Genomic DNA, 13,773 nt, shown 5'->3' with positions numbered 1-13,773 from the left:
GCATGTAACTGCATCCATCATTCCTTTGCCTCTCTGATTGTCTGGGCTCCCCTTGCCCAAAAGGTGTGCTCCAGGGGTACGGAGATGCTTATCTGATTACCCTCTCTTCACTTCCCCCAGGGCCTAGCAGAGTATGTGTTCCATAAATTTCTGTAGAAGAAAAGACAGACAAGAGCTGGACAACATCCAGAGGGAGAAGTGGGGGAGGGAGGATGTTTTCAGAGATGGTGACCCCATCGCATCACCCCCTCCCCAGGCTTCCCCCGGCATATCTCATCCAGAATCGCACATGTGGGGCCTCAACCAGTCACTGGCAAGGAGAAGAGACTTCCTTTAGCTCCACAGTGGGGCTGGGGTCAGCGGGTGTTGGGGAGAGGTGGACCCCTGAACAAAATAAAGAGAGGTAGGAAAAAGGATGAGGGGAATGCATCTACTTCCTGGTTCTCCTGGGCTTTCTCTCTGTGGCCTAAAAACAATGGCCATCTCATCCCTTCACTGCCAAGCGTCTAAAAAGAGTCGTCAACCCTCACTGCTTCCACTGCCCTACAGCCCAATCCATGCCTCACTTCTCTGGAATCTGGCTTCCACGCCCATCTGTGCCGCACCAGGGTTATCAATGTTTCTAAGTCCACTGGGGCCTCTGGGGCCTTATCTGGCTCTGCCCTGCTGGCCACCGCAGCCTCCTCTCCAGCCCCAGTTCTCTGGCGACCTGTCCCACTTCCAAGGTCATTGTGCTATAAGGACCCCCAACAACGCCGGCTGCGTCCCGCCCCCTTCTCCACCTGTTTCCAATTTCATCTTCTGGGAAATGAGCTCCAAGCCTTGGAGAACTGAAGCAGGTTTGCTCTAAAACCCTAAGGGCTTCGAAATCACAGCAGCCTCCGGGGAGAGAAACGAGGTCCCCAAGCTGGGTTGGGGGCGCGGGGTGGCGCCAACCCGGCCGCTCTCCCTTGGGGGAGGAGCGTCCACTGCTCCCCTCGTCCCCTTGCCCGCGCGGCCCCAGCCAGATACCCGGGCCCCGCGCCGCGGAGGCGCCGCCGCGTCCGCCGCGTAAGGAGACGGGGCATTGGGAGCCCAAGCGTAGTGGGGCGGGGCGGAGGGGCCCAGGGGCTGCGGGAAGCGCCGAGAGGGTGCGGCCGAGCGGGACCCGGACTCCTTCCAGCCGCCGCCCCGGGGGCGGAGGGGAGGGGCCCGCGCGGCCTTATTGACTCGAGCGCCGGCGCAGCCCGCTCGAAGCCCGACCCGTCGAGCGTCGCGCCAGCTCGCGCCCATGCAGCTCCGCCGGCAACCGCTTCCCGCGCCACGGCCGGGGGACCCGTACCCCGCCGCCCCGCTGCTCGCGCTGCTCCTGCTGCTCGCCCTCCAGGGGGCGGCGGCGGCGCCCGCGGGGTCCGGGGAGCCCGAGGACTCCGGGTGGCGTCAGGACGCGGAGCCCCCGCGCGGGCTCCTGTCGCAGGCGGCGCGCGCGGCGCTCCACTTCTTCAACTTCCGCGCGAGCTCGCCCAGCGCCCTTCGAGTGCTGGCTGAGGTGCAGGAGGGCCGCGCGTGGGTGAGTACCAGAGCGACACAGTGGGCGCGCGCGGGGACAGGCCGCGAGCCGCGTGGGTGGTGACGCCTGGGTACGCGCGCCAGTGCGCCCGGCGGCGGATCCGCGAGGGAGACTGTGATGCGCCAGGCCCCTGCTGGGATCCCGGCTCGCGCCTCGGCGCTGGGAATTGTTTAGGCGTGGAAAGGCCAGTCAGTGCGCGGAGTCAGTAGAAAGCTGGCTCGTTCTTTCTGGCATTTACGAGGCCATAAAGATTTTTTACAGGGCAGCTCCCATACCTGGGAAAGAGGTGCATGGGGAAACTGAGGAGCAGGCCCAAAAGGCAAGGCTTAGATCTTTTATGCGACTACCCAGAGTTGGTTGCTATGGGGTGGTCACGGAGCATTAGTTCAGGGCGGAATTTCCAAAATCTAAGCCAGTTTCCAGGCCGAACCGCTGACGTTCCCTGGTTAATTGCAGGCCATCCTGCAAGGGCTTCAGGATAATATTGCAAATTTACGCGTTGGCCTGGGCGAGAACCTTCGTAATCCTGGCGTCTGCTTTAATCTAATGGGAGTGAGTGAACCAGGGCTGTTTTCTTTGTGAACGGAGTGAATAAGAACGTGGCAGCTCGTTCGGTTGCTGATTTCAAGGCACTGGCTGTAGGTACCATTTTGTGCCTGTGGAGCTACGTTGTTTTCTTCATCAAGTAGAAGATTACGAAAGTTACAGAACTACACTTAGCCTGTCCCAAAAGTGACGATGCTTTTTCCAGTAATCCTCCAATATTCCACGAAGCCTGTAGACTCAGCCTTAAGGAATCTAGAGTTTAGTAAATAGTGTAAATAGAATTTTAAAGAGTGGCTGTAGGATTTTTCTTTAAGACTGTTCTAGACGTGGTGTTAAGGGTGTGAGAAAGCCATTTGGAAGTTCGGCCTTGGTTCTTCAAAGACTTAACCCTACACCCAGCTTGTCTAGATTTATTGAATGATGAAATAAAATTTTTCCTAAAAAAAGGCAACCTGTGCTTGTCACCTGTTCTAACAGATCTTTGCTGTGTCAGGGAGGAAAAAGTTCAGTTTACCAGCCCAACAGAGAAGTGAGGGAACAGAGCTTGAGAACTTTCTATCAAAGTAAGTGAGTCGCCACCTTCCAGAGCCCAAAGAGGGGCCCCCCTGAATATTTCCTCCCTGGTTATCAGTGGCAAGGATTCCCTACAGAACACCAAGCTCCGATTTCTAAAGTGCACCAGGAATTTTTCAGGTCCTAGGAATTTTTTTCTCTTGCTTGTAAGACCATAAAAATAAATAATAAAATAATTTGCATTTTCATGCATTTAGTTAACCCCTTATTGAAAAAATAAAATACTTGGCACTTTTCATAAAATGAACTAAATCCAAGTGAGTTAAGAAAAACTTCCTGTCTTATCCACAGAGAGCTCAGTTACTGTTTTCGCCTGTAATAATATAATCCTGAATTTCAAAGGGATCTCCTTTTTTGGCCTAAAAAAGCTGGGAGGGATAATCAGTAAATTAGAGACAGGTATGCAGGAGAGGGATGAGGAGTTAAGAAGTAGAAGAATCCAGGACATTGACCCTAAGAAAAGGTACCTTCCTCCATCATCTGGTTTACCTTTACATTTCCTCCCAAAGTGATTATAAATGTTTTAACATCAAGGAGCCAAGGAAGAGAACTTAGTGATCTTCAGGGCCAAGACTCTAGAGACTAAAGTGGTTTCAGTTTCTCCCTGGAATTCAGTGAAATTGCTTGATTGATTGAAACTGCTTGAATGAGGAGAACAGGCACCACCTGCAAGGAGCCTTCAATGCAAGGAATTTCTGCTTCAATTACAAGAGCAGTCGTAGCATTGACAAGAGTGGAAAATGATAGACCCTCAAAACTCTTTATCCAATCAGTGCATTATTAGAGTGAGCACTGAGTTGCTGGACAATATCTGTCATTCCTCTAGGACTGACCCGGGGTTAGCAGGTGGCTGGGTGGGCGAGAGAAGTGTAGCTGATAGCATCCTTCTCCATCCTCGGGGTCAGTGCATCCCTTTGTATTACAGATGAGAGGCTGGGACCAAGTCACGGTTTTTCAAACTAATGGCACACTGTTGGGTTATGAAATTTATTTATTGGTTGCAGTTTTTTTTGTTTGTTTGTTTTGTTTTAAATGGAATAGTTTGGAATACAAACTGTTTAGAGTGCATTGCAGAAGACAGGGTAAGTAGTGCCTCAAAATGTTGCAAACATACATGTATGAACTGGGTCATTATGAAGCATGCAGTTCTTGCTATGTGTTTCAGCCGAAAAAATTTTGAAAGCCAGTGAACCAAATGATTCTTAAGACCTCTTAACAGCTCTGAAATTCCTTGATTCTAAGTGATGTTTCGGTTCTGCAACAAACCCTCATTTTAGGAACACTGTTGCCCTCTAGTGGTAAAATGCAGTAATAGCTGTGGTAGTAAATGCAAGGAAGTATTGAGAAGAAATCAGAGCTAGCTAGCGAGCTTGCGAGCATTCTGCTTTGTTTAGTTTACTAATTGTAAGGAGAGATCACAGACCATGACTTGTGTTCCCTCATTGCCCTTGTCTGATGACATCTCTTTCCTGACCATACACTACCTTTCCACGACCAGGAGGCTCCTATTTTTCTGATGCCTTAGGACCCAGAGCATGGAGGGGTGGTGTTGAGAGCTCCTATGCTACCCAGGGTATCCTAGATCAGCCCTGCTCCCGACGATGTGAGGCTGTCTCTTACACTGAGACAACTATCCTCTGTCCAATCGTAAATCCTACGACAACTGCCCCTGCCCCAAGCAGCTGGTGAGAGGCCAGCCCTTCCCTGGCATTTAGAGAGACCGGCGAGATCTTTATGTGCACAAACTTCAGGAGAAAGGCAACCCATTTGAAATCAGCCCTTGCTTAGGGATTGCTCACAAGGACCAGGCCAGGACCAGTAGTTGGAAACATATCAATAATTGAAACAATTGACCAAAGGTGGGGCAGGAGGGAGTTACGCCCAAACCTTAACTGCTTCAATTTAAATTAAAATCAGTAAATATAAAACTATCATCTGTCTTTTTGTGTAGGGCGAAGGCCATTAATTGGCACTCCTTGCAGTCTTTCTAGCAAGAAGACACACCCATAATGGGCATCTGTGATTTCCATTTTTGTTTATTTACAGTGGAGGGAGCACTTGCAAGAATACAGTTCACGATCCTCTCCTTTCACTTTTTTTTTTTGACTTTTCTTGCCTAACTATGACTCACCCATACGCAATTTACCAGCAAGAGTTTTAGAGACTTGATTTCATCAATTCTTTCTACTGCATTTAACTTGGATTTTGTGGACATAACATCTTTTTTTTGTGCCCGCTCTTCACCAGAACATTTAATTATGCAGTTAGGTAATGAGTACACCTGGCATAGGTAAGTTTGGGAGCAAAACAGCTGACCTCTGGTGAGAATCGGGCCACCCCAGCGCTGGTGGGCTGGGCTGCTGCGCCCGCCCCCCCCCCCCCCCCCCCCCCCCCCCCCCCGCGCGCGCGCCCGGGTGTGTCTGGGCGGAACAGAGCCGGTCTGATGAGCCACAAGGCAGCTGGGTGAGCGCCTAGTCTACTAAGAAAAAGCTTTTTCTTTTATCCCTTTTCAATCTATGAAGCACTTTAATGCAGCACAATTCATCTAATTACTGCTCTCCTTGAAAGGCTTCTCTCCATTAATGTCAATAATTTAGAGGTGATGGTTCACAAGAATAGGAAAGCGATACATCAAGCCGACCATAGAAATGAAAACTGGAGACTGAAGAAGGCCGCAATGAATACGGAGGGGAAAGATAAGTAATAAAACCCTTAAGTGAAAGAATCTCTGCTTTCACGCTAGCAAGGCTCCTAAGTGCTTTTACAGCCCTCATGAAAGAACAGTAGGGGGTGGCTGTCGGCAGGATGCAGGTGGCGCTCCTCAGCGCCCTCTGCCGTAAGGATGAAACATAACAATCCTGAAAGCACAGAACCGAGGCCCACGTCCGCCCTCCTTTCCGGCCACTGCCACTGATGAAATGGCACAGGTGCCCCCAATGGCTCCGCTCACCTCCCACCGCGGCGCCCACCTGATCTGCAGGCTCTGATTGCAGAGTCTGGGTCCAGCATGGGGTGGGAAAGGCCACTGGCCCTGAGGGTATACTTAGGCCTTGGCCTTCCTGGCGCATGTCCCTCAGTCGCTCAAGCCAGCTGCACGTGGATGAGCTAACGCTTTTAACCAGCTTGTAAGAAGTTGTTTTTGAACAGCAAACTTTTTTTTTTTTTTACCAGCCCACAGCATTTCCACTTGTCTTGCCACACGGGGAGTCATGGCCAAGGGTGCATGTGATCGTGGAACATTAGTAGTGATCCCAAATAAATTAGGCCACCATTGGTGGGTTGTGAATTTAGCCATCAGGAGTGTGGCCTGGCTGCACACTCTTCCTTGAAGGGCCTCAGTGGTTCTGCTGCAGACGGAATGTCAATAGCCCTAGAATGACTAATCTTGTTTTTTTTTTGCGGTACGCGGGCCTCTCCCGTTGCAGAGCGCAGGCTCTGGACGCGCAGGCTCAGCAGCCATGGCTCACGGGCCCAGCCGCTCCGCGGCATGTGGGATCTTCCCGGACTGGGGCACGAACCCGTGTCCCCTGCATCGGCAGGCGGACTCTCAACCACTGCGCCACTAGGGAAGCCCAGAATGACTAATCTTAATGAGACAAGGAATGTTAACTCCACACACGTATACACACACACATGCACACACAGTCTCCCAGATCCAACCTGACCCTTGATCTCAATTCATCAGCATGAATCACCCTAGAGATTTAGTCACACTTTTGCAGCCGTGGTATTTATTTGCCTTTGTGACGGCCCCTCGGTTGAAGAGGTTTGCCCAGAGCTGGTCCCACAGTAGCCGTAGCAGTTCCCCACTCTGGGTTACTGCTTAGGATGGCCCGAGACGCCTCTAGCCAGTAAAGTCGAGTTATGAAAGAGTCTTGTACTGTAGCTGTGTACGAGATGTACGTGAACCCACAACGGCCCCACAAGGAGGTGCCAACACAGAACACTATGTAAAGGATCCCAGGTAGTTTTGTATCTGTATTAGTTTCACTGCTGTAACAAATGACCACAGACTTTGTAGAAAATAACAAAACAGAACAACTCCCACAAATTTATTCCCTTACAATTCTGGAGGTCAGGAGTCTGAACTAGGTCTCACTGGGCTAAGATTAAGGTGTTGAAAGGGCTGCATTCTTTCAGAAGATTCTAGGGGAGAATCCATTTCCTTGCCTTTTCCAGCTTCTAAAGGCCGCCCGCACTCCTCCATCTTCACAGCCAGCAGGTAGCACCTCCTGAGTATAACATTACTCTCCCTTATAAGGACCCATGTAAGTACACTGGGCCCACCTGGATAATCCAGGATGCTCTGTCCAACTCAAGATCCTTAACCCGATCATATTGGCCAGATCCTCTTTGCCTTGTAAACATGTTCACAGATCCCAGAGATCAGGATGTGGACATCTCTGGGGGCCATTACTCAGCCTCCCACACCCAGCTTCCGGGTGGCTGCGAGCTCATGCAAGTATTTACCACACTGCCAAACACGTGCCTCTACCCAAGAGGTGGCAGCACTGGCTGATCTCTGCAGCCTTGGTAACCTCCTTACCCGCAAACACGCCCACCCTCCACACCCCGTGTTGGTACCTGACTGTAGGCTGCTTTGTTCTCTTGCCCTGCATGTGTGTCTGCTTCCACAGGGTGGAAGGCCTCCCTTCTCTTTATCGCCACGTCCTAGCATAGGGACCTGCTAGAGACAAATATGAAATATTAGATGAAAACAAAGGTAGCTGGAAGGGTGCTGGGACCACTGGGCATCAGGAACAGGAGGCTGGGCCAGGCCCCGACCCATTCCCAGCCCTCCTACAGGAGGAGGGAGATCGAATACCTCAAATCTCTTACAACCAGCCTTTTCTAATTTTCTGAGCCCCACCTTGAGCTAGAGGGGAAGCGGAGGGGAACACTGCCTCTGGCCACTTCTACCCTGGCTCCTTTGGAAGAAGGGTCAAGAACTCGTACTCAGAGTTGGCCACACAGATGAACACACAGTATTCTGTCTCTCTTTCTCCACTGCTCCTTAGCCTGATGAAGTGTCCCGTGCAAAGGTCTCCTTGGACCCCACAGGATAGGGCCTGATCTGGAGGTCATTGACTTTTGTTCTGTAAACTGCAATCGCCTTATCTGGCATTGCCCATAAGGCATTGCCCGAGAGAAGGAAAATGCAATGAGATAATTCCAGGGTCTAATGTAATACGCTGATGTTCTCTCTGTCCAGAACGTAAGAGCAGCATAGCAATTTTCGTCCACAGATGAGTTGTTTACTTATCTCCAACTAAGCCTGACTCATAAAACTAACCTTATAAAATGAAGAAGTTTGCTTTTCCCGGAATGGCATGACATTTATGTTTTCTTACCAAATGTGAAGGCTGGAGGGGACATTTAGAAGCCCAGTCTGTTAGGCCAGTGAGGCCCACTGTGTGCCCGAGGGGAGATTAGCATCACCATTCGGGCTCTTGACAACTCGTCTGTCCCCACTGCCCACCTCCTCAATGTGGAAACATGAAGTTTAAGGCTGTCACCACCGGCTCTAAGGTTACATGAAGGAACCATGCCTAGGAACCAGTGGCAGAGAGAAAAAACAAAAGACAGGCTTCCCCCAAAGCACAGGGTTTTCTGTTTCCTTTTTTTTTTTTTCGCTGCGGGGCATATGGGATCTTAGTTCCCCAACCAGGGGTCAAACCCACATCCCTTGCAGTGGAAGCGCAGAGTCCTAACCACTGGACTGCCAGGGAATTCCCAAGGGTTTTCTTTCTGTAGATGAGCTTTGGGCAGAATCTTATCTTTGGAGACTCCCAGAGTCTCGGTGTTTTCGTGACCCCTGCGGCATCCGACAGCAAGGTTTCTCTGGGTACCATCCCTGCTCTTACATTTGCCCTAGGTTTTTGTTGTGTTTTTTGAGTGAGTTTAAAGGGGGTGTTAGGTTTTTAAAATGTGCTCTTAGAGTAATAAATACCTATTCTCCATCCCTTATCAAGTTCCTCAGTTTTATGTCCAGTACTCACACCCAGTATTTCAATGACTTAACTTTAAACAAGCAAGCAAATGTTGTATAGTATCTAATATAGAGATAGCTGGACACGTGTTGGAGACATCTCTGATCTACTGACATGAAAACAAAAGCTTTGTGTTTTACAGAAAATAGCTTTGTACTGAAAATGAGACATGGCTTAGTAGAGTTGCTATTAGAACATGTAATTTTTAACTTCCTGGATATAAATGGCATTACACGGCCAAGTCGTTATCCATGTAGCAGGAAGGAAGGAGTGAATTTTCTTCAAAAATGATTTAAATCCAGACTGCCTTCTCCACATGTTCCTGCTTGAAAGACAGCACATGCTGTGTTGCCACGGAGTTTTACCAGCTGCACCCCCTGAAGCAGAGGGTCGATCTGTCCCACGAACTTCCTAAATCATCATGACCTGATTTGCCAAAGACTCCAGGTGGACCAAACTTTGAGATGACATTCCTCCGTTTCGTTTAGTTTCATGATACCCTCAAACCTTTGGAGAGGATTAATTGTCATGTCCTTAATCTCCTGCTCATCTGTCTTCTAGTGACAGTCACTGGAGCTACTTGTTACTTCCTGTCCCTCCCTCTGGACTTCAGTGGTTCCACTCAGTGTCTAGAGAGAAGTTCTTAAAGTGTGGTCCCTAGCAGTAGCAGCATCAGCATCCCCTAGAACTTGTGAAAATGCAGGGTCTCAGGCCCCACTCCAGGTTTACTGAATCAAAACTTGGGGTGGGGCCATCACACTGTGTCTTACTTAGCAAAGCCCTCCAGGAGATTCTGTTCCAGCTCAAGTTTGCGACCCATGGCTCTGCAAGAAAGTCCCTTAAGGGACCTTCTCTAATCTGGCCCCATCCACCATGGTAACCTCCACTCCAAGTATCCCCGCTATTAAGTTGCTAATCTCCCCAGCCTGGCTGCTCACCTGTCTTCCTGAGTGTCCTCGCCCTCTCTCTCCCCAGTTGTCTCCAGCCTAGTCGTCCTGGAGATTTCCCCCTCCTGCGCTGCACTGGCTCAAGCTCCCACTTAAACCCTGCCTGAAAGAGTGCATCCAGGGACTCCTTCCAGAGTCTCAGATCATCGTCACTTCCATACTGTTGTGGTTTGTTGTGGCCTCAGAAAAGATACATTGAAGTCCTAACCCCCTGGACCTGTGATTATGACCTTACTTGGAAATAGAGCCTTTGCAAATGTAATCAAGTTAAGATAAGGCTATACTGGGTTAGCGTGGGCCCTAAGTCCAGTGACTGATGTCCTTATAAGAAGGTCATGTGAAGATACAGAGAGAATGCCATTTAAAGACAGAGGCAGAGACTGGGGTGATCCAGCTCGAAGGCAAGGATTGACGGCTGCCGCCAGAAGCTCGGAAGAGGAAAGGAGGGATTCTATCCAGAGCCTCAGAGGGAGGCCGGCCACGACAACACCTTAATTTTGGACTTTTGGCCTTCAGAACTGTGAAAGAATCGATTTCTGTTGTGTTAAGGTACCCAGTTTATGGTACTTTGTTATGGCCACCTAGGAAATGGATACACACTCCACTCCCTGCCTGGCTCTCTCCCTTCCAGAAGGTCTGCGTGGTCTTGTCTACAGGAACTGTGGTTTTAAGCACAGTCCAACTCTCTCAATGCCTCTCTCTCCCCTCCTCCCTCTCTCACACTTCACGCCCGCACACACACTCACACTTCCCACACACACACCAGGCAGCTTTCTTTCCGCCCTCTCTTAAAGGGATTGACTGGGTCTGTTTGTATGACCTCTGTGCTGTATAAGGGGAGAGCAGGGCTCTGGAGCCAGGCTTCGCTACTTACTGGCTCTGTGACTTTGGACAATTCCTTAACTTTGGGCAAGTGCCTCAGTTTCTTCATCTTTAAAATGGGGATAAGATCAGTATTTCCCTCAAAGGACTCTTGTGCTGTGTTAAGTAGTTCCTGGGCACTGTGTTAAACCACGTGAAGCATGTAGTGAGAGCTCAATATATGTATTATAGTTTTTATCATGATTCTACCCAGTGGCTAGCAGAATGCTTTATACACAAGTGCTGAATAAATGCTTGACATTGATTAGATAGGGATTTGAGGAACATTTTTTTTGTTTTTTTTGCGGTACGCCGGCCTCTCACTGTTGTGGCCTCTCCCGTTGCGGAGCACAGGCTCCGGACGCGCAGGCTCAGCGGCCATGGCTCACGGGCCCATCTGCTCCACGGCATATGGGATCTTCCCAGACCGGGGCATGAACCTGTGTCCCCTGCATCGGCAGGCGGACTCTCAACCACTGCGCCACCAGGGAAGCCCCTATGGTACACTTTCTTAAACAAGACTTTAAAAGTGGCCTGTTTCCCTCTGAACTGATTGCAAGGGAAGCCCCCAAACAAAGTGCTGGTCACTCTCCTGAAGAGCCTGTCCTGAGGCAGGGCGGCTGCCTGGGGCTACCCTTCCTCATGGCCTTTGGGGACAAAAACCAAGGAACCTACAAAATCAAGCAAACACACACAAAAACAGGTTAGAACATAAACCACATCATTGGCGGTCCGTGACTGTAAAGCATTTAGTTCTAGGCCACAGTACATAAGTCCTCTTTTACACGTAATTAAAAAGAAATGTGTAGCAAAGAGCTACTGCTTCATTCCTTCAGGTTATACAGCCATATAGTAATTTGCTGTGTTTGCCAACTTTTTCTTTACATGAAAAGCTTTATTCCGGAAAAGATTAGAGCAAGACGCTGTGCCCCTGGCTGTGCTTGGACAGGGATGTGAACTTCCTAATCCGTATGGCATGTGGGCAGTTTTGGCAGCGTGGGGATGGGAGAAGCAGAGCCCCATGATCCGCTCCGTGGGAACACTCCTCACGTCGGGAAAGCCAGACCTGCCTGTCACCTTCCCTGCGACAGCCTAGGCTCTTTAAAAAATGTCTGTGTAGCTTTTCAAAAAATGTCTTTAAGTGAATAGATTAGCTTTGCACCATCTGGCCGTCACAACACGTGTTGTCAGCACAGAGGGAGGAACGCCTGACCTTGAGAGTTTGGCTTTGGCTCCGTCCCAGGTACGGAGCTTCTAGATTCAAAACCACTCTAGCGGGCAGTTTACCTCACTCTGCAAACCTGATCACACCAACAACATGAGGGACAAAAACACAAGTTTAAGATACGGGGTGGGGACATCCATACTGAGTTACTTCGGACTTAACGTTTTTTAAATGACTTTCTATCTTGTTAAAAGCCCATTCATGCACTTGTTGGTTCCAGGTACAAAGCTGAGGGAATAACACCCTCATTACCTTTGCTTCGTGGAGACCCCTCTCTGATGGCTGTTTATTCTCTTTTATCCCCTTTCCCATTGTCGACTGAAAAAAAAAAAAAGCACAACCTATAAGTTGAGAATTATGTTTTATTCGATGAACTTAGAACTATAGCCCAGGATACAGCCTCTCAGATAGCTCTGAGGAACTACTCCAAAGAGGTAAGGGAGGTGCCAGGATAAGTAGGAGTTTTTGCTGGAAAAAAAAAACAAAAACAGGGGCTTCCCTGGTGGCGCAGTGGTTGAGAATCTGCCTCCTAATGCAGGGGACACGGGTTCGAGCCCTGGTCTGGGAAGATCCCACATGCCGCCGAGCAGCTAGGCCCGTGAGCCACAACTGCTGAGCCTGCCCGTCTGGAGTGTGTGCTCCGCAACAAGAGAGGCCGCGATAGAGGCCCGCGCACCGCGATGAAGAGTGGCCCCCCCCCCCCCCCTTGCCGCAACTAGAGAAAGCCCTCGCACAGAAACGAAGACCCAACACAGCCAAAAATAAATAATTAATTTAAAAAAACCCCACAAAAACAAAACAACATGTAGTTCAACGTCAAAAGATTACTGCTAATCACAAAAACATCTCAAGTTAGTGATTTTAGTGCTTTTCTATGTATGGGAAGATGCAAGAGTCTGGGCTTATGTAAATCATTCCTTTGATAAGCATCTTAAATATTTAGGGCCAGTATCCTGTGTTTCTCCATCCCGAATTCCCCTCGGGAAGCCTGCAACATCCTTTGTTTACTGAAATGGCAGGCGACATTCTTTGTCCACAGTGCCTCTTCTTTCTTTGTCCACAGTGCCTCTTCTTGGTCATAAATTTGACCAACATTTGGGAGGCATTTCATGACCAATCTTGTCCCGTGGCTCTAGGAAAGCTCATTCCTAGATCAGGTGAGGATTCTGTGGATAGGCCACTCAATGTGCTAAGTTTTTTGGATTAGGCCCTGTCGATAATCTAAAATTCTCTGGATTGCCTGTTCTACTAGTCTGTTATGATCCAGGAAATGTTTTCTCTTGTTGCTTCTTCCCATGTCTACAGTTGCACTCTTACAATTATTCTACGTAGAGTTATATATGTGATTGATTGCCTCAAGACATTTAGCCATCATTAGTTTTGTTGGAGGCCTGGTTACACATTGGGTAATGCAAGAGACAATAATCTCATAAAATAGACAGGATGTAAATAATACACCTGTAATGTTAATGAAGTATGGCAGAGAAAGGCATGAGCCATAAATAACTTGAAAACAACAAGAGAACAAATTAAAACAATGATTAGTATAACTAGTTGTAATCTGGTTTCAATAAGCCATCAAACCCACAGGGGAGCCAGCTGGATAAGCCAGATTCTGGAAGGATCATGTAGAGAGAAAAAGGTAAATGTTTCATCTTTGTTTACAAAGGTCCACTTCATCAGTTTGTTGTAGATCAAAATTAGCGTAAAGAGAAAGATTTTCTGGAAAAAATTAAAAGCCAGTATATTTCAGAAGAAAGTCATAAAATTATAAACCATATTTATCAATTCATTCAGTCCCATGTAATTAATTCCAGTTGATCTGGATGAAGTCATCAGGTTTTCCGTTAGGGTTTTGTAACTTCTTACTGAGTCCAGTGGTATGATCTAAAAGTTATCAGAAACAAATTTGTCAAAAGTCTTTTTTACGAATCCTCTTGAGAATCGTCATTTTATAAAAGCATCAGAGTAAAACAGTGATTGTCTATAAATGACAAAAGACTTAAAATGGCATGGTTAAAGATCCGTTTACAGTGTAACTGACGAGAAACTTGGTTATTTCTGTGTCATATGACATTTTAA

General features: G+C 48.6%; 1 protein-coding gene across 2 annotated transcripts in view; it reads left to right on the top strand.

Moving 5' to 3' along the window:
• Positions 1 to 1,214: 1,214 nt before the first annotated feature.
• The window catches only part of RARRES1 (retinoic acid receptor responder 1), a 41,655-nt gene continuing 29,096 nt past the window's right edge, over positions 1,215 to 13,773 (top strand). The window contains exon 1 of one of the 2 annotated variants that reach the window (XM_033855418.2): positions 1,215 to 1,549. In XM_033855418.2, the coding sequence (XP_033711309.1) occupies positions 1,271 to 1,549 (279 nt within the window). In that variant the 5' untranslated portion in view covers positions 1,215 to 1,270. The remainder of the gene's footprint in view (positions 1,550 to 13,773) is intronic. The other variant, XM_019946077.3, reaches the window with a different exon arrangement.

This window comes from Tursiops truncatus, chromosome 4 (assembly GCF_011762595.2).
Source record: "Tursiops truncatus isolate mTurTru1 chromosome 4, mTurTru1.mat.Y, whole genome shotgun sequence".
Lineage (NCBI taxonomy): Eukaryota > Metazoa > Chordata > Mammalia > Artiodactyla > Delphinidae > Tursiops > Tursiops truncatus.
The sequence above is the reverse complement of the archived record's forward strand: the minus strand, read 5'-3'. Positions and strand labels throughout refer to the sequence as shown.